Here is a 17,754-nt window from a genome sequence, read left to right on the forward strand (position 1 = left end):
CTGGGAGCCCAGCGGATCCCGGCGCGGGAAGCTCTGAGCCCGGGTCTCCTCTTGGGCGGCCCTTTTTCTCCTCGCCGCCCCCTCAGTTCTCGGCGCTGGGCGCGGCCCCGGCCTTTGGCGAGGCAGTGGGACTCGGGGGTCCCAAGGTGGGATGAGGTGGGCTGGAGCCCCTTCCCCAGGCCCGGGCTCCGCCCCATCGCGAATGTGGGTGGAGGTGCCTCGCTCAGGTGCCCCAGGCTCCGGAGCCTGGGCGGGGGCGCGTGGCAGCCGCCAGGTGAGTGCCCCAGACGCGCCCCTGAGGCCGCCCCTCCTCTCCGCCGAGCCTCCCTCCCCCTCCTTTTATGGAGCGGGAAGGCCGGGGCCCTGCACCCGCGCGGCGGAAAGCGGCCCGAGCGCCCGGCTGCTCGCATGCCCTTTTTGGCGCAGCGGCTCTGGCGCTGCCGTCTGCCGCCGCTGGGGCCCGAGCGAGGCGAGCCGGCGACGGCGGCGGCCTCCTCCCCTCCCCGCGCGGTGCCGCAGAATTGCAGCTGGCACTGGAGGGTGGGCAAGCTCAAGGGAGGGGCGCGGGGGGCCCCGGCGCCTGTGCTCCGAGCTTGGATGGGTGTAGCTGCCGGCGGGAGCGAGAGCGTGTTCACTGCAGCGGCGGCGGCGGCGGCCGGGCCCGGCCCGGCCCGCACGATCCCCGCGCGCTTCCGAGGTGCGGGTCCCGGGCCCGGAATCCGGGGCAGGAGGGGGCGGGAGCGGGGGAGGGGCGCAGCGGCGGCGGCGGCGGCGGCGGCGGCGGCGCTATAACCCCCTCCCCGCGGCCGGCCGGCTCCACACGCGCGTCCTGCGGAGCTGCACAACTCCGGCGAGCCAGGCCTGCCTGCGCCGCCTCCTCCAGCTCGTCTCCCCGCGGCGGCGCCGGCGCCGGCTCGGCCTGTGCCCGCCCTCAGGCCCGCGCGGGCGGCTGCCCGGCTGCCCGGCTGCCCGGCTGCGCGGCCGCGGGCGCTGCCCGGCTCCGGCCGGCGTAGGGCGGAGCGCGGCGCCGGAGCCGAGGGCGCGCCGCGGAGGGGCGCACGCAGGCCGCCGGGCCGCGCCGTTCTGGGCCGTGTTGTGCCCGGCCGGGAGGCGGCGGCGGCGAGTGGAGGCCGGAGGCGAGCGCAGGGCCCGCGGTCGGCGCGCAGGGGCGCCCGCAGCCTCCTGGCCCGGCCCAGCCGGGTGTCCGGACAGGTGATCGCGGGGCGGCGGCGGCGGCAGCTGCGGCGGTGGCGGCGGCAGCTCCGGCTCCAGTCTGGCTCCGGCGTCCCTCCGGGGGCCGATTCCCGAAAAAATGCAGAATTACCGGCCCGGTGGCTCCTAGAGCCAGCGCCGGGGAGCGAGCGCGGCGGCGGCGGCCGGCACCGGGAACGCACCAAGAGCCCAGCCCCCGCCCTCCGCCCCTTCCGTCCCCACCCCCTACTCGGCGGCCCTGGAGGCTCCCGGCGCGGCGGGCGCGGCGGGCGCGCACTCTCCCTCCTTCCTGCTCCTCGCTGGCGCTGCACTCGCCGCGCGCGCTCCTCCGGCTCGCCGCTCTCCGCGCCACCCTGCCCCGGCCGCGCTCCTGAGGGATGGTACTGAATCTCACCGGCACAGGAGCCCTGCTGGAGCGCCCGCCCCGCGGTCTCGCCTCCCCGCCGAGCCGCCTGCGCCTCGGGACGCGATGAAGACCTGGGCTTGCCTGCTGCTCTTGGGCTGCGTATACCTGGCCCATGCCCTGGCCGAGGTGGGTGCCACCCCCGGGGCCCCGTCCCCTCTCTGGGCTGCGCCCCGGCGCCCCGGCCCTCCGTGGGAGTGCGTGTGGCTGTCAGCTTGGGTGGCGGAATTCTGAGTCTCCCCGGCGGGGCTCTGTTTTCTGCCGTAAGTGTGTGCCTGGTGAGTTTCCAGGGTGTTGCGTCGCTCTGCCTCGGGGGTGGTTGGTGGGGAGACCCGGAGCGACGAGAAACTTCCAGGGGTGCGGGGGGCCTCGAGGGAGGGGTCTCAGGCGCGCAGCGGGCCCTGCGGTAACGGAGCGTGTGGGGAAGGGGGTGTGTGAGTATGTATGTGAGTGTGAGGGAGGGAGGGACGGAGGAAGAGCGATCGCGCGGAGATCGCGGGAGCAGAGTGGCCTCTTCTGAGCCGGGAGAAGACGCTGCGGTCCCGGCAGGGTGGGCTGCGCCCAGCCGCAGCCCCCGGCCCCGAGCCCCGCGCCCCGCGCGCGCCGGGCCAGCGCAGACCCGCCCGCCGGGCCTGCTTACAGGTGGCTGCGCGAGGCGAGCTGGGGCTGCGCCAGGCGCCCGCGCCCTCCCTCCGCTGCGTCCCCACCCCCCACCTAAGTCTCCGGGAGCTCTGTGTTGATGAATGACTTTCCTGAGCTCCCGTCGTGGGAACTTGGGGCTGCAAACCCACCCTCCCCCACACTACAGCGACCCCCAATTCCCTTAAAAAAAATCGGGTGGGGAGTCCGAGGCTGCGGCTGGGGCTGGGACGGAGGGCGGATATTTAACCCTCGCTCTCCCGGGCAGCCTCTCCTGGCCTCTGGGCGGGTCGGGGCGTCCCTGTCGGCGCTAGGGCCGCGGCCAGCGGCAGGGGTGGGGCGCGCGCGGTGGCGGTGACTCGGGAACCTGCCCTCGCCACTCGGCTGGGGTTCCGGGCGAAAAACCCGAGCCCCTGGCGAGATGAAAGTACCAGTGCTGCCGGCCCGTGACGCATTTTGACTTGATGTCTCGGGACGCTGATTCCACTATCAAATCCGAAACTCCCAGGCCTCCCGCATGCGACTGGGCGCGCAGGGGCCTCAGCGCGGGATGATGGGGGTGGGGAGCCGAGGAGGGGCTCGACGTTCTGCCAGTCGGGGTGGGCCTTGTTTCTGCCGGGGGCTCGCCGCTGCGCTGACCACTTGGCCTCTGGTTACAGGGCCCCGAGATCCCCCGCGAGGTGCTGGAGCGGCTCGCGCACAGTCAGATCCATAGCATCCGAGACCTGCAGCGGCTCCTGGAGATGGACTCCTTAGGTAAATCGCGCCCCTTCCCTCATGCGCCCCTCGTCGCCTCCCGCGCTCGGTCAGGCCGGGCGCCGCGCAGGAGCGCACCGAAAGGTCAGAATCCAACCCCCAGCCATAAACGCCCAGGCGGATGAGTCAGGAGTTTCTCTCCAATCGCCACCACTTTCTCCAGGCTGCGGCGGAGGGCTGCTCGCTCGCTGGCTGGCTCGTCCTCCCTGCCGCCTCGGGATTGCGTTTGCGTTTGAGGAAAACGCTGTGGGTGTCGCGGAAAGTTCAGCCACACACAGGGCGCCTGCGCCCTGGCTAGGTGTGCACTGGTCCCCAGAAGCAGCGGAGACGGCCCAGGCCCGTGCGCCCTGCGGCGGTGCGGCCTCGCTGGAGCCTCCCGCCCAGCCCTCCGCAGGCGGTTCTTGAGGGGGGCCGGGTCCTTCTACCCTGATCCTACAAAAAATGCGTCTGCCACTTTGGGGCTATTTGGGGGGCGCCCCCTCAGGGCCTGGATCCGGGCCACTTTAGCACCCAGCGTCCGTGTCGCCTTGGCTGTCATTTCCAGACTTGGAGTGGACCCATAGCGGCCCGGGTAACCTAGTTTGCTGGGTGGGGTGGGCGTGGCCGTGCCTGGAGGTTTCCTGGGCCACAAGTTGGCTGGGTAGAGCTCACAGATTTACCTGGTTGATTTGTGATTCTCTTTCTTGCTTTCTTTCTTTTCTTTCTTGGCTTAAGAGCTTGTCAGACACAGTAGCTGAAGGCAGCCCAAGTACAAGGATTTTACCTGAAATTCACAGGGGGTGTGCTGGGGGGAGTTCAGTGGAGTCACATGGACTAGTCATTTGGAAATTTGTACCTAATTATGTGGTGCTGAGGCCTGAACTCCTGGCGTCTGCTGCCAAGAGTATTTTCTAACAGCCCGCCAGTTCCTGCAGCTTCTTGACCCAGGAAATCCTTTGGCTGATCCTTATCAGAGGGCTTGGGTTTCACTGGCGATCCGCGGTGGGCGGGAGCAAGGCCGCGCGGCCCCTGGACCTGCAGCCTGCAGGGGAGAGGGGCCCACCTGCTGCACGCCAGTCCCCTGTGGGCTCGGGAAGCTGGGAAGAAGTTTCTGGCTGGTGGAAAGGAGGCTGTGGTGGTGGTGGGCTGGCCATTCGCTTTCTGAGGGCTTTTCTGCCCCGCCCCAACCCATTAACCCATTTTGCATTGCAAGTCCGTGGGGGGTTTGCTGCATTCCTGACCTGGGGGCTGGGGTGGGGGGAGGAACTTGGGCTCCTGCTGAGCGCCCTGGTCTAGCCACCCTCTCTGTCCTGCACACCTGTCTGACAGTTTGGGAAGGAGACTGTGCTCCCCTAGGCCCCTCTGCAGGGATGGCCCCTGCTAGTCCCAAGGAATCTTGTGTTCTGCCCTGTCCCTACCCCTCTGGAGAGTGGCTCACCATTAGGCTGCAAGTCCCCTAGGAAGGGGCTCCTGTCCTTTGCAGCTCCCTGGGGTGGGTCCCTGCAGCTGCAAGACCAGTGCTTGGGCCAAGGGGTGGAGCTCTGTGACCTGCAGGTTGTGCCAGAGGCTGGCCAGACCAGCCAGAGGGTGCCTGGCCTGTGTGTGTGTGTGGGGGGGGGGGGGAATCCCACTATGGTGAGGCCACAGGCCTGAGATCTGAAGCCGTAGAGCTTGGTGTCTGCTGTGTGGTGTTGGGGAGCTCTGGCAGGATCCTGTGGGGGGCTGGGCCCTGGCTCACAGACCCCTGCTTTGGGCCCTCTGGGCTCCCCTAACTCCCCAGGTGTGCCGCCTTGGAGGAGTGCTCCAACTTGCAGGGCACAGCAGGGACGTGCTGGACCTCAGCCCGGGGCTGAGGCGTCCCTTGCTGTTTTCTTGTCTCTGGCTTGCTCTGTTTGTGCGTGTCCAAGGACGCCAGAACCTGCTGTGCGCCCAGGCTGGTGGTTGATGTGGGCCTGCCCAAGTGGCCACTGACCTCGAGAGGCCTGGATGTGCTGGCTGGCGTGGTGGTAGCAGGATGGCCACCACCAAGCCATGTCACTTTTTTGGGAGAAAAGAAATAAAATGCTGCTTCTTGTGACAGTTGGTTGATGGGAAATTCTTCTGACATGAATTGTTCTGTTCTGATCTTATTTTGGGTCTCAAAAAGAAAAATTGGTGGCAATGGAACGTTGCATCATTAGAAGTAGAACTTGAGCTAAACCCCGCCCTGGTCTGGGCTGTCCCGTTAGGTGGTGGGGACGGGCTTAGCATCTGTCCTCTGAGTGTCCCTCACGCTGGGGGACTGGACAGAGAGGCCAGCCCTGGCCAGCTAGGGGCCTGGGGTAGGCTGTGCTTCCTGAGGCTGGGTTTCCGTCTCCACTCTGCTGATGCCCTGGCTTCAGGCCTGCAGTCGCCCTGCTCAGTGCTTGTGAGTGGCCACTCTGCCGGGATTTCTTATGGCCCCTGGGCAGATGCATTTCAGGAGCAAGGCAAGTGGGAGGGTTGGCCTCCGGCCCATGCTAGCCCGGCCCTCAGTCTTGGATGTTCCACCCAGGCAGCAGAGCCCACCTGTCCAGCAGGACTCCTAGCAGCCTGTCTGCGCCCCCCAAAATCTGCTGCACCCCTCTAGGGGCTGGGCCTGTCAGTGCTGGGACAGGGATCCCCCCAGGGAGGCCCCCCGTGGCTCCTGGAAGCAGCCTTGAGGGGTGCGGGGGTAGGGTGGGGCTGGTCCCAGGCTCTCCTCTCCCCGTAGGAGCCGAGGATGCTCTGGAGCCGAGCCCGAGAGCCCCCAGGGTCCACGCGGCCAAGCCTGTGGCTGGGAAGCGGCCGGCACCCGTTCGGAGGAAGCGGAGCATCGGTGAGCGGGCGTGACTGCTGGCCCGATTCTGTGGCCTCGGGGCGCCATTTCCTCCCCACAACAAAGGCCCCGCCCGCCCCACTGCACCGAGCCACCACGAATTCCTGAAGTGCCTGCTCCTGTCGGGGCCTGTCGGGGAGCAGGCAGCCGGCTGCCAGCTGCAGAGCTGGGTGTAGCCCACAGGGCGGGCGGGGGCTGTTGCTCTGAGGGTCCCTGGGCCTGTGCCTTCTTGCCCCCAGTCATGCTGGGGGGGCTCCTGCCCGGCAGTCTCCTGGCGAGGGGGCCCTGCCAGGCGCCGTTCTCTGATCCCAGAGTCCAGGCTCTTTGCCTTGTCCCAAAACACGAAGACCAGGTGCCTTGTGGCCCTACAGTGCTTGGCCCTGTGTGCTCCCTGCAGGGGAGGGGGGAGGGGGGACTGGGGAAGAGGGCGGGGCCTGCAGGGAGGTGGGCGGGGCCTGCGGGAGTGAGAGGGGATGTGGGCGGGGCCCGTAGGAGTGTGAGGGGGAGGTGGGCAGGGCTTACGAGGGGGTGTGGGCGGGGCCTTGGGGTGTGTGGGCGGGGTCTTTGAGGGTAGATGGGCGGGGCCTTGGGGGTCTTGGGTGTGGGCGGAGTCTGTGCTGGGAGGTGGGCGGGGCCTTGCGGGGAGGCGGGGCTCCAGGTGGGTTGTGAGGTCCTGGTGCTGCTGGGAGCTCTGTGTGGATGTGGGCGGGGTCTGTGTGGGGATGTGTCAAGGTGGGCGTGGCCTATGGGAGGTGGGTGGGGCCTGTAGGTGTCTATGCCAGGGGATTGGGTGGGGTCTCTCAGGCGTGGGCGGGGCCTGTGCGGGGAGGCGGGGCTCCAGGTGGGTTCTGAGGTCCTGGTGCTTCTGGGAGCTCTGAGGGAAGGTGGGCGGGGTCTGTGGGAGTCTATGTGAGGGGTGTGGGTGGGGTCTGTCAGGTGTGGGCGGGGCCTGTGCGGGGAGGCGGGGCTCCAGGTGGGTTGTGAGGTCCTGGTGCTGCTGGGAGCTCTGAGGGGAGTGGTAGTACCTGTTGGGTGTTTTCAGGTGGCTTGACCCGCAGCTGGTTGGGAGTCAAGTGGGGTCCTTGGCCCCTATTGGCAGGGGACTTGGGGTGTGCCCATACTTCCTGTCTCAGGGCTGTGATGGGGGACTCGGGTCCCTCCACCTGGGCTGCGCTTGGGTGGAGGTGGCCCTGCCTGGGCAGCATGGGTGGAGGGCGGCCTCCAAGCTCACGCCGCTGTCCCCGCAGAGGAAGCCATTCCTGCCATCTGCAAGACCAGGACGGTCATTTACGAGATACCTCGGAGCCAGGTGGACCCCACGTCGGCCAACTTCCTGATCTGGCCGCCGTGCGTGGAGGTCAAGCGCTGCACCGGCTGCTGCAACACCAGCAGTGTCAAGTGCCAGCCGTCGCGCGTGCACCACCGCAGCGTCAAGGTGAGGCCCGGGAGGGCGTGAGGTGTCCTCTGGGAGCCGGGGGAGGCTGCGTGTCGGGGCCCCGGGCACCTTCGCCCCGAGCTGGGACTTATCTTGCCCCCCTGGGGACTTGGGCCTCTGGGTACTGAGTCAGCAGATTCCACGCGTGACTGCCCCAGGTGTGCAGGGGACAGGCCTGGTGCCAGAGGCCGGCTGCCTCTGAGCAGGCTCCTTCTGGAAGTAGTCTTCCTGCCTACCCACCCGGCCGCATGTGGGGAGGAGCGGCCTGGGGACCTGCGTGGAGGCAACCCTCCGCAGCTCGCTCCCGGCTGGGCCGGTGCTTTGGGCAGGCCCCGCTGGCCCGGTCTCTGGCCGGGAGTGCCGTCTGCCCTGCATTTCTGCTTTTTATGGCCTCCTGATGTCGCCGCGGTGGACAGAGGGGTCAGGAGTTGTCACTCTGCTGGGACCCAGGCTGGGCATGGTGGGGGTGGCCAGCTGCCCCCGGGGGAGTGTCAGGGCTCTGGGTGTGAGTGGCCAGCCTGGGGAGAGGCGGGTGGGCTCCTGGCTGCCGCCCCAGCTCTGTCCTCCTGGCTACAGGGCTGAGGGAACTGGGTATGGGCGGGCGACGTGGGCAGAAGCTTGAGTCCGGTGCAGAGTGCGGGTCCAGCTTTACAGGCCCGGCCTGCTGGTGTCCACCCTCCTGGGACAGCCCCCGTCACGGTCAGCCTCCTGTGGCTGGCCAGCAGTACCCCAGGCTCCCAGGAGGCGCAGTCCACCCTGTGTACATGAGAGGGGAGAGGGCTCCCGGGGCAGCCTGATGGGACCTCGCAGCCCTGCCTTGCTGGGTGCTTGGGAGGTGGCCTCGCAGACACGGGGGGAGCCCCTGATCCGAAGTCCAGGCTAGTGTTGACCTGGGCACCTGCCCTGTCTGTGTTTTTTTTTTTTTTTATCTCTGCCTGGTAGTTCTGAGAGCTAGGGGCCCAAGCAGGGGTCTGGAAGGGTGACCTGGCTGGCTGCCCCAAACCTGTGCCTGGAGGGAGGACTGGACTTGCAGCCCAGCGGGGGGACCTCACCCTGACATGGGGATTGGGGGCCGTGGTAGGTTGGTGGCCCTGGCCTGCCTGGGTCAAGTTCCCAAGACTTTGACTGTCCTGAGTTGCCAGCAGGGAGGGGGTGGGGGGAATGCCGTGTGTTTCCTGGCCAGGAATCACACACAGCCCGTGCAGGTGCCGTCGTAAATCGCTGTCTGTTTACCTTTGATAAAGGGGCTGTCTGGAGAGGAGGTTCCCAGACGGGGCGGCCTGTCGAGTGCCCTTGGCTCGGGCACCATGGGGGGCAGTGCCCGGAGGGCCCAAGAGACCCCTCCTTGTGTGGCCTGTCTGCGTGGGTGCGGGATGGGCCTGAGAGCCCAGGCTGGCCCTGCAGAGATGGTAGGAGGGGCTGCTGTGGCCCTGCCTGGCTGGGAGTAGGGCTGCTGCCCGCTGCCCGCAGCTCCAGGCTAAGGGAGGAGGGAGCCTGGACATTCAGGAAGGGCCGCTGGCCATGTGTGGAACAGGGCTCCATCCTTGCTCTGGGGGGTTATGTTTAGTGCTTCTGGAAGAGGGTCCGGAGCTCTCTGACCCTGGGCTTTCCAATTCACAGTGGTCAGGGAGCAGGTGGGCCCTCTGGGGGTACAGAGCCTCCACACATAGGCCCCTGGGGTCCAAGTGTAGCTTGCTGAGTGGGCCCATGAGCAGGTGGTCCTGTGTGGGTGTGGTTCCCAGACACAGGTGTCTGATGGGAGGCAGCACTGAGTGCCAAGTTGGTTTCTCCCATGCTGAAGTAGTGAAGTACTGAAGTAGTGAACCCTGTGCGCTGGTTCCTGACCCCGTGCCTCACACGCCCTGAGCTCACAGCTGGTGGCTTCCTTCACGCCCGGGTGGCCCACAGCACTTCACGCACTTGCCAGGCACTGGCACCCTTGGCACTACCAGTTAACCATTAATGTGGCTGCACAGGCGGCCACATCAGGGACCGGACAGGCCTGGGCCCCGGTGACTCAGGGCTGGTTCCTGGGGTGCTACCCTGGGCTGCATGAGAAAGGGGCTGGCGGGTCTTACCTAACCCTCTGCTCCCAGCTGTGCCAGGAGGACCTCCAGCCTCCAAGTGACAGCATGAGTAGTCCCTGGGGAAGCTCACGGTGGTGCCTGCTGTGTGCAGGGAGTGACAGAGAAGGGCCTTTGCATGCCTCATGTGGAGTTGGATGTGATGTCAGGCCCCACAGGGAGGCCCCTGGGAGATCTGCACCCAGGCTGAGTGAGGGCTGTTGTCCATTGGGGGAGGAGGTGTCCTCTGATGGCCTGCACAAGTTGTGTTTGTGTGAGCATGTATGTTGGTGTATGTACACACGGTATGGGTCCATATAGTTGTGGTATATGTGCCAGGGTAAGGAATCGTTCCTGTGATGGTGTGGCTGTTTGTGTGTGTGTGTGTGTGTGTGTGTGCGTGCTCATACCCATGTGGGAAAGGGGGCATTCCCATGAAAGTGTATGTGTACACACACACCCTTGGGACAAGGGTGCATTCCACTGAATGTATGTGCGCAGTGTCCAGGGACGGTCATGTGTGTACACATGGCTGATCCATTCCTGTGATGGGTGGGTGTGTACACACGTGTGGGATGGAAGTATTCTGGGAGATGTTCCAGGAGGTGTGTCATGGGTACACGCATGTGGGATGGAGGTGTTCTGGGAGGTGTGTCAGAGGTGTGTCGTGTGTATACACATGTGGGATGGAGGTGTGTCATGTGTACATGCATGTGGGATGGAGGTGTGTCGTGCACACACATGTGGGATGGAGGTGTGTCATGTGTACACACATGTGGGATGGAGGTGTTCCAGGAGGTGTGTCAGAGGTGTGTCCTGTGTACACACATGTGGGATGGAGGTGTGTCATGTGTACATGTATGTGGGATGGAGGTGTGTCATGTGTACACACATGTGGGATGGAGGTGTTCTGGGAGGTGTGTCAGAGGTGTGTCATGTGTACATGCATGTGGGATGGAGGTGTGTCATGTGTACACACATGTGGGATGGAGGTGTTCTGGGAGGTGTGTCAGAGGTGTGTTGTGTGTACACACATGTGGGATGGAGGCATTCCAGGAGGTGTGTCAGAGGTGTATTATGTGTACACACGTGGGATGGAGGTGTGTCAGAGGTGTGTTGTGTGTACACACGTGGGATGGAGGCGTTCCAGGAGGTGTGTCAGAGGTGTGTCATGTGTGCACACATGTGGGATGGAGGTGTGTTGTGTGTACGTGCATGTGGGATTGAGGTATGTCATGTGTACACACATGTGGGATGGAGGTGTTCTGGGAGGTGTTCCAGGAGGTGTGTCAGAGGTGTGTTGTGTGTACACACGTGGGATGGAGGCGTTCCAGGAGGTGTGTCAGAGGTGTGTCGTGTACACACATGTGGGATGGAGGTGTGTCATGTGTACACGCATGTGGGATGGAGGTGTGTCATGTGTACACGCATGTGGGATGGAGGTGTTCTGGGAGTGTGTCAGAGGTGTGTTGTGTGTACACACATGTGGGATGGAGGTGTTCTGGGAGGTGTGTCAGAGGTGTGTCATGTGTACACACATGTGGGATGGAGGTGTGTTGTGTGTACATGCATGTGGGATTGAGGTATGTCATGTGTACACACTTGTGGGATGGAGGTGTTCTGGGAGGCGTTCCAGGAGGTGTGTCAGAGGTGTGTCATGTGTACACACATGTGGGATGGAGGTGTTCTGGCAAGTGTGTCATGTGTACATGCATGTGGGATGGAGGCGTTCCGGGAAGCATGTTGTGTGTACATGCATGTGGGATTGAGGCATTCCAGGAGGTGTGTCAGAGGTGTGTTGTGTGTATGCATGCATGTGGGATTGAGGTGTTCCAGGAGGTGTGTCAGAGGTGTGGTGTGTACACACATGTGGGTTGGAGGCGTTCCAGGAGGTGTGTCAGGTGTGTTGCGTACACGTGCATGTGGGATTGAGGTGTGTCATGTGTACACGCATGTGGGATGGAGGTGTTCTGGGAGGTGTGTCAGAGGTGTGTCATGTGTACACACATGTGGGATGGAGGTGTTCCAGGAGGTGTGTCAGAGGTGTGTTGTGTACAAGTGCATGTGGGATTGAGGCATGCCATGTGTACACATGTGTGGGATGGAGGTGTTCCGGGAGGCATGTCATGTGTACACACGTGTGGGATGGAGGTGTTCTGGGAGGCGTGTCATGTGTACACATGTGGGATGGAGGTGTTCCACGAGGTGTGTCGTGTGCACATGCATGTATGTGTAAGTGTGTGTACATACGAGGAGTGAGGCGTTCCGTGCCAGGTGTGTGTGCCTGCATGGGTGGGCGAGGAGGTATTGTGTGTGCGCGGTGCCTGTGTGATCTGTGCAGCCAGGGGACTCTGGTCAGCAGCTGTGCCTCAGGACAATTGGGAGGTCGGGGGAGGGTCGCAGCTGCCGTCTGGAGCCTGACAGGGAGGGAAGGTGCCGTCTGGTGCTCCTAGGTGCACTCTGTCCTGGGGCCCAGGCTGCCCGAGGTATGGGTCTGCCTGGCCCGGCAGCCTTGGGAAGGAGTTCTGGTCAGGCCCGTCCCAGCCACAGGCTGCCCTGCCGGTCTCCCTGGCTTCCTGAGCCAGGCCTGGCCAGGAGCGGCGCAGTGGCCTGGTTTCTGTCCTAAGGACCCAGCACAGATGTTCCAGAAGCTTCTCTGCCTGCCCCCTGTCCCCCTGCCCCTGTGTGTGGCCGTCAGCCCTCTGGGCGTGGTGCCTGGGATGCGGATGGAGGTTGGAGGTCACAGGGCAGGCTGCTCTAGCCCCTTCCCTGGATGGCCTCGATAGGTGTTCATGGTGGGTTCTGTTCCGTCTGGCAGGTGGCCAAGGTGGAGTATGTCAGAAAGAAGCCCAAGTTGAAAGAAGTGCAAGTGAGGTTGGAGGAGCACCTGGAGTGTGCCTGTGCGGCCTCCAGCCTGGGCCCGGAGCAGCGGGAGGAGGAGACCGGTGAGTGCGGCACCCCCGCCGGGGGGCCTGGGGGGGCCACGCGGCGGCCTTTATGGCTCTGAGGCGCTCTCCCTCCGCCCTCTTGCCAACAGGAAGGCGGAGGGAGTCAGGTAGAAAGCGGAAAAGGAAAAGGTTAAAACCCACCTAAGGCAGCCGACCAGGTAGGAGTTCGTTGGACAAGCCGGGAGCGTCGCTCTGATCACGCCCGCAAATCGGCTTCTGCCTCCTGGGCTCGGCCCTGATTGGCCGGGGCCTGCCAGCTTCGGTGTTCCTGGGCTGTGGGTGTCCCGGCTCCACCCCCTCCTGCCACCCAGGGGCCCTGGCTGCTTCGTGTCTTTGTCGTTGATTGGGAACGCAGGATGGAGTGGTGTGGGTCTCAGGGCAACTCTGAGGGGTACCAGCCGGAGTCACCCCGTTTGACAGTGAGACAAATTGGCTGAGCCGAGACAAGTGTGAGGGTCTGAGCAGGCCTGAGCGTGCTTGGAGCAGAGCAGTCATGCGCTGTGGGAGTGTTGTAGGACTGTCTTTGGGACATCCTGGGGGTGCCACAGTCCCAGAAGTCACGTCTGGGCTCCGGGCTAAGACAAAGGTAGAAGCAGCTGGGCAGGGTTGTCTGAGATCCCCCAAGTGGCCCTTGTCCTCAGCTGTAGTGGAACCCGGAACCCCCAAATCATTGGTCTTAGAACAGACAGGTTGTCAGAGCCAGGCTTCCACTGGCCAGCGTGACCCAGATGTCTGCTGGGCCATTCCTCAGCACTGCCTGGAGGAGAGTGTCTACTTGGTGGCCCAGGGAGGCAGGGAGCTGGGGTCAGAGGCCCCTAGGCTCCCAGGCTTCCGCTTCAGTTGCTGCACCTGCTGGGCCCTGTGGCGGATAAGCAGGGGAGGGTGGCACAGGGAAGACCCGTCCCCAGAGAGCTCAGTGTGGCTCTGCCTGGTCACAGGGACCCTCCTGTCCGTGGCCGGTGGCGTCCATCCTCAGGGTTGCCTCAGAGCCCACGATGGCTGTCAGAGCTCCAGCACTCACATGCAAGGCCTGGGCTGGAAGAAGAAGGTAGGGAGAGGGCAAGGACCTGTGCGGGCCTGTTTCCCGCGAAGGGGGCGACGGTCCCGCCAGGGTCCTGGCGCCGTGGCCCTCAGTGCTGCCTCTCCCCTCTCCCCACAGATGTGAGGTGAAGGCTCCAGCAGCCCTCTCCTGGGACACGATGTGTGTGGCGTCTTACATTCCCGACTATTCTGTACGGTGCTTCCTGGCCAGCCTGCGGTCTCTGTTCCCCTCCGGGGCAGACTGGGGGACAGAGACAGTGACTGTGTGTCCGCGGCGGGGCGGCCAGAAGCCGCCTTGTCAGAGACGGACCACGCGGCGGGGCGGCACGCGCCCAGGCTCGGATGGACACGCGGGTGACACGTGTGTGCGGGGCTCAGGCTGGCCGCCGTGGCAGGGGCCGCAGTGCTTGCGCTGCTGGCCCGGACGCCGCCCAGTCTGTCACAGCACCCCTCCCGAGAGCCTTAAGTGGATTTTTTTTACACCATAAAGTGATTGTTAAGCTTCCCTTTGTACTCTCTTCCTGGCTTTCCTTTCGTGGTTTGTTTTTGTTTTTAACGATCTCGGACAAAGCGACATCAGTGACGCGCGAGGCCGCAGCGGCCAGGGACGGCGACGGCGTTTTCCTGCAGGACACAGACTAATGACATATATTACAATAAATGTGCTACAGCTGCCTATGCACCACTTCCCCGCGTGTCGCTTGAGTGTGGGTGCAGCTGGGGCCGGCGCCGCTTCCTCCACGTCACCCTGTGTACCAAGGGCTGGCCCAGGACACCTGTGCGCGGAGCCTACGTCTGGGGGCCGAGTTGCAGATGCCGGGCTGCGTTCAGTGTCTGCCCATTGTCCAGGTCTGTGTCGCAGATGGGGGTGAAGGCCGGAGCTGGGCCCTCCCCAGCCCCCTGTGCCAGCCACGGAGACCGCAAGCTGGGCTGGGCTGCAGCCTCGACCAACACTTCCCCAGAGGCAGCAGAAGAGGCGAGGCTGGGTCCCAGGCCCCCACCACTTCAGCAGATGGACAGACAGAGCGAGGGGCACAGGGTGGCTGGCTAACACGCCCCCATGCCCGTGCCTGAAATGACGTGCGCTGCCTAGCTGAGGGCTGCTGTGGTGGGCACCTCACAGAACGGGTGTGCCAATGGCCCCAGCCCTCCTGGTTGCCCTGGTCCTGGCTGTGTCTTGCCTTGGCCCGAGGGGAGGGACTGCGGTGGACCTGGCCTGCTGACAGAGTGCTTGACCAGGGCTTGTTGAGCGCCCACCTTCTGGGTCTCCCGGGGACACCTCTGGTTCTGCTACCTCAGGCTTAGGATGGGCACAAGGCAGTCACTCCCATTTTTAGGGTCCCGATCGCTCAAGGGACCCTGAGATCTTGCATGTTGCTGGGGCCCTGTCCAGGGTGAGCTGGGTATGTACACCCTCTGATGTGGGGCCAGACTATTGCTGGGGCCCTGTTGCGGCAAGAGCTGCAGATTTTAGGGTGTTTTTCTGCCGTGTGTGTGGCTCTCCAGAGGAACGGAGTAAGAAGCAGGCAAGGCACCGTGCCCGGGACATCGGGATGAAGCTGGGCCTCGGGACAGACCCAGCCTCACCCTGTGCCCTGCGCCTTGCAGCCAGGCAACAAGTGTCCCATCTGTGCGCAGTAGCACTGTGGATTCTCCCCGTGCTGCTGGCGGCAGACCCGCCTCCCCGCTGAGCCCAGGTGCACGCTAGCCTGTCACTGTGTGCAGTGCCATGGCCGTGTCCCATGTCCCCAGGCTCAGATCTGCTCCCGTTCACAGTGTAGTGTCCTCATACTCCAGAGGGGCTGATGTGGGACTCTTGTAGGCAGATGGACACCCCTGGGTCCTGTCCACCCAGCACCCTAGACTTCAGGGCCTCTGGGACTGTTCCCCCAGTGATCATGGCTGCCCCATCCCCAACAGGCTGTTCTATCCCAGCTGTCAATCTCTTTATATTTTAAAACATTTTTTAAAATTTTCTTTTTAGCATTGTTTACCGTGCCCATGTGGGCCTCTGATTAGGGTTGGGAAGGTCAGGTATGCAGGAAGGTGGGTGGGACAATGTTTCAGTTCGTTTTTTTCCTCCTGGATCTGCAGGGGAGGAGGGGGAGAGGCTGCTCCTTGCTGTCCACCTACGTCAGCACCCAGGGATGGGGGATGGTCATCTGATGACACCTAGGGACCTCGATGGGAGAAGAGTGTTCCGAGGGTGTTGTTACTTGAGTGGTTTTGATAGTTCTGAGATGTTGTCAGCTTTGTTGTACTGAGGTTGAGAACATCTTTCCAAGGTCTGCTGGCTGACCGAGTCCACGTTAGTACAGACCCAGGAACCTGCTGCAAAGCTTGGCCAGGAGAGTTGTCCAACCTGTTCCACTTTGCATCCTCTGACGAGGCACAGACGTCCTCTGCTGGCCTACATGAGCTAGCCGCCACGTGCCCCGTGTGTATCTGAGCATGCTGTCCACTGCACAGGCACCAGCAACTGAGGAGGCCCAGGCCCAACACACGCACGTCCGGGGGCTTTCCAAGGCGGCTGGAATCTGAGCCCCGGGGTCTAGCTGCAGAGTCCTTTGGGGTGACCTCAGACTGGATTCTTGTGTGCGGCAGCCAGTGCAGGGTCAGGTTCAGTCTGTCACACCAGCCAACTCCCATACTGGTGGATACAGCTGCCTGGTCACTTCTGCCCCACCGTCATATCTTTTATATTTAAGATTTGTTTTATTTTTATTGGAAAGTTGGATAGACAGAGACAAAGAGGAAGATCTTTTGTCCGCTGATTCACTCCCCAAATGGCCACAATGACCGGAGCTGAGCTGATCTGAAACCAGGAGCCAGGAGCTTCTGGGTCTCCAATGCGGGTGCAGGGTCCCAAGGCTTTGGGCTGTTCTTGAGTGCTTTCCCAGGCCACAAGCAGGGAGCTGGATGGGAAGCAGGACCACCGGATTAAGAACTGGCACCCCTATGGGATCCCAGCATGTGCAATGCCAGGACTTTAGGCGCTAGGCTACTGTGCCAAGCCCCCACTGTCATATCTTATGTGAACTAATGGGTGGTGTGGCCAGTCAGGGTGACCCCCAATAACCTCTACCAAGCCCACTCCCAGCCCTGGTTTTTGTGTGTGCCCACTGTCAATCTCAAGGCGGGATGCTGGGTCTGGGTCTGGGTCTGGGAAGGTTGGGTGAGGCTGCCCAGGTCTGGGTTGGGTTGGCTTCTCACTGGCCCCTGCCAGACTTGCCCTCGGAACTCTTGTCCCTGAGGTCAGTGGGCAGAGGCCTCTGTCCCCGACAACTAGCAGCAAACAGGTATGGAGGTATCAAGAGGGCTGTGGGAGGAGCCTGGGTCTGGTGGGCGGATCTGGGGACCAGCGTGGGTGCCTCTGAAACCAGGGGGATGTGCACTGTGACAACTGACCACCGGGGCCAGGGAGGGCAAGGGCTGAGACAGGGATGTCGGGCTTCCGAGGCTTCAGGAGCTGGGTGTTTCCCAGGTAGTGGCCAGCACGCCCCAAGTGCCCAGCTTTGTGTGAGCCCTGTCCCACCACACTGTCCTTGTGGCTGTCTCCCTGTGCCCACCCATCTGCTTTTGGCAGAGCCACTGTGTGTGTGTGTGAGAGCTGCACCGTGGCCCTCCTGTCACCTGCACCCTGACATCTTTGGCAGCCAGCAGTTGAAGCCCAGAGCAGATAGGTGGCCGGGACAGGAGCCAGGCCCAGGGCTGTTGGAGGGTTGCCGGCTATGGCCAGCCTCGTGGCATCTAACCTTGTGGCATTGTGGGCAGAGCCGCTGTCTGCTTCTGGCATTCCATGCTGGAGCTCCACTTCCCACCCAGCTCCCTGCTAGTGCAGCAGGTGGCAGCCAAGTCGTTGGGACTTGGAGGGAGTTGGGCTCTGGGCTTGGGCCTGGCCCAGCCTTGCTCGTTGCAGCCATCCTGGGAGTGACCCACTGTGTGGAAGACTCCCTTCTCCCTGCCCTGCCTTTGTGACACTGATGCTGCTCCCTGCTCACCGGCCCTGGACCCACCCTGTGGGTCTCACCTGTGGCCTTCTCACCCTGTGCCCATCCCCAGGGCTTCCTGAGCCTGTCTGGCCCCTCACTGGCCTCAGATGCCCCCATCCCACCCCTGTAGGCATGGTAGACATCTGGGCTGCCGGAGAACTCCAGCATTTGTCTTGAGAGCCCCACCTGGCGCCTGGCATGGCCCACAGCCCCCTGGGTGCAGGGGTACCTGCCCAGCCCACAACGGCAGCAGGAGGGGTTGGGGAGGGCTGCGGATGCCTGAACCAAGACTGCCCAGGGGTGTGTCGGGGACGGCCACTCCTGCTTCCTCCTGAGCGCCTGCATCTTGGTGGCGTGAGGCAGGGATCCACCGGAAGACGTCATTGAGTGGATGGTGGGATGTCCCAGGCTGTGTGTCACGGGCGGCCTGGCCTCCATGTCCAGCTGTGC

General features: G+C 63.7%; 1 protein-coding gene across 4 annotated transcripts; it reads left to right on the forward strand.

The window, feature by feature from the left end:
* The first annotated feature begins 347 nt into the window (after positions 1-347).
* PDGFA (platelet derived growth factor subunit A) lies at positions 348-13,990 on the forward strand. Of its 4 annotated transcripts, none has more exons than XM_058680439.1 (8): positions 348-697; positions 1,615-1,744; positions 2,914-3,010; positions 5,721-5,825; positions 7,073-7,260; positions 12,142-12,268; positions 13,210-13,319; positions 13,431-13,990. In XM_058680439.1, exons 2-8 carry the CDS (start codon positions 1,682-1,684, stop codon positions 13,434-13,436), a joined length of 696 nt encoding a protein of 231 aa, XP_058536422.1. In that variant the 5' UTR covers positions 348-697; positions 1,615-1,681; the 3' UTR covers positions 13,437-13,990. The 4 variants fall into 4 exon arrangements, with proteins under 4 accessions (XP_058536422.1, XP_058536424.1, XP_058536423.1 ...); XM_058680441.1 differs by lacking the exon at positions 13,431-13,990 and adding an exon at positions 12,361-12,429 and having other exon boundaries at positions 350-697; XM_058680440.1 differs by lacking the exon at positions 13,210-13,319 and adding an exon at positions 12,361-12,429 and having other exon boundaries at positions 352-697.
* The last annotated feature ends 3,764 nt before the right edge of the window (positions 13,991-17,754 follow it).

The sequence above is a fragment of the Ochotona princeps genome, chromosome 24 (assembly GCF_030435755.1).
Source record: "Ochotona princeps isolate mOchPri1 chromosome 24, mOchPri1.hap1, whole genome shotgun sequence".
Lineage (NCBI taxonomy): Eukaryota > Metazoa > Chordata > Mammalia > Lagomorpha > Ochotonidae > Ochotona > Ochotona princeps.

Coding starts and splice junctions, on each gene's coding strand:
- PDGFA (XM_058680439.1), top strand. CDS start 1,682: ATGAAGACCTGGGCTTGCCTGCTGCTCTTGGGCTGCGTATACCTGGCC. Junction 3,011..5,720: donor CCTGGAGATGGACTCCTTAG/GTAAATCGCGCC, acceptor CTCTCCCCGTAG/GAGCCGAGGATGCTCTGGAG. Junction 5,826..7,072: donor TCGGAGGAAGCGGAGCATCG/GTGAGCGGGCGT, acceptor CTGTCCCCGCAG/AGGAAGCCATTCCTGCCATC.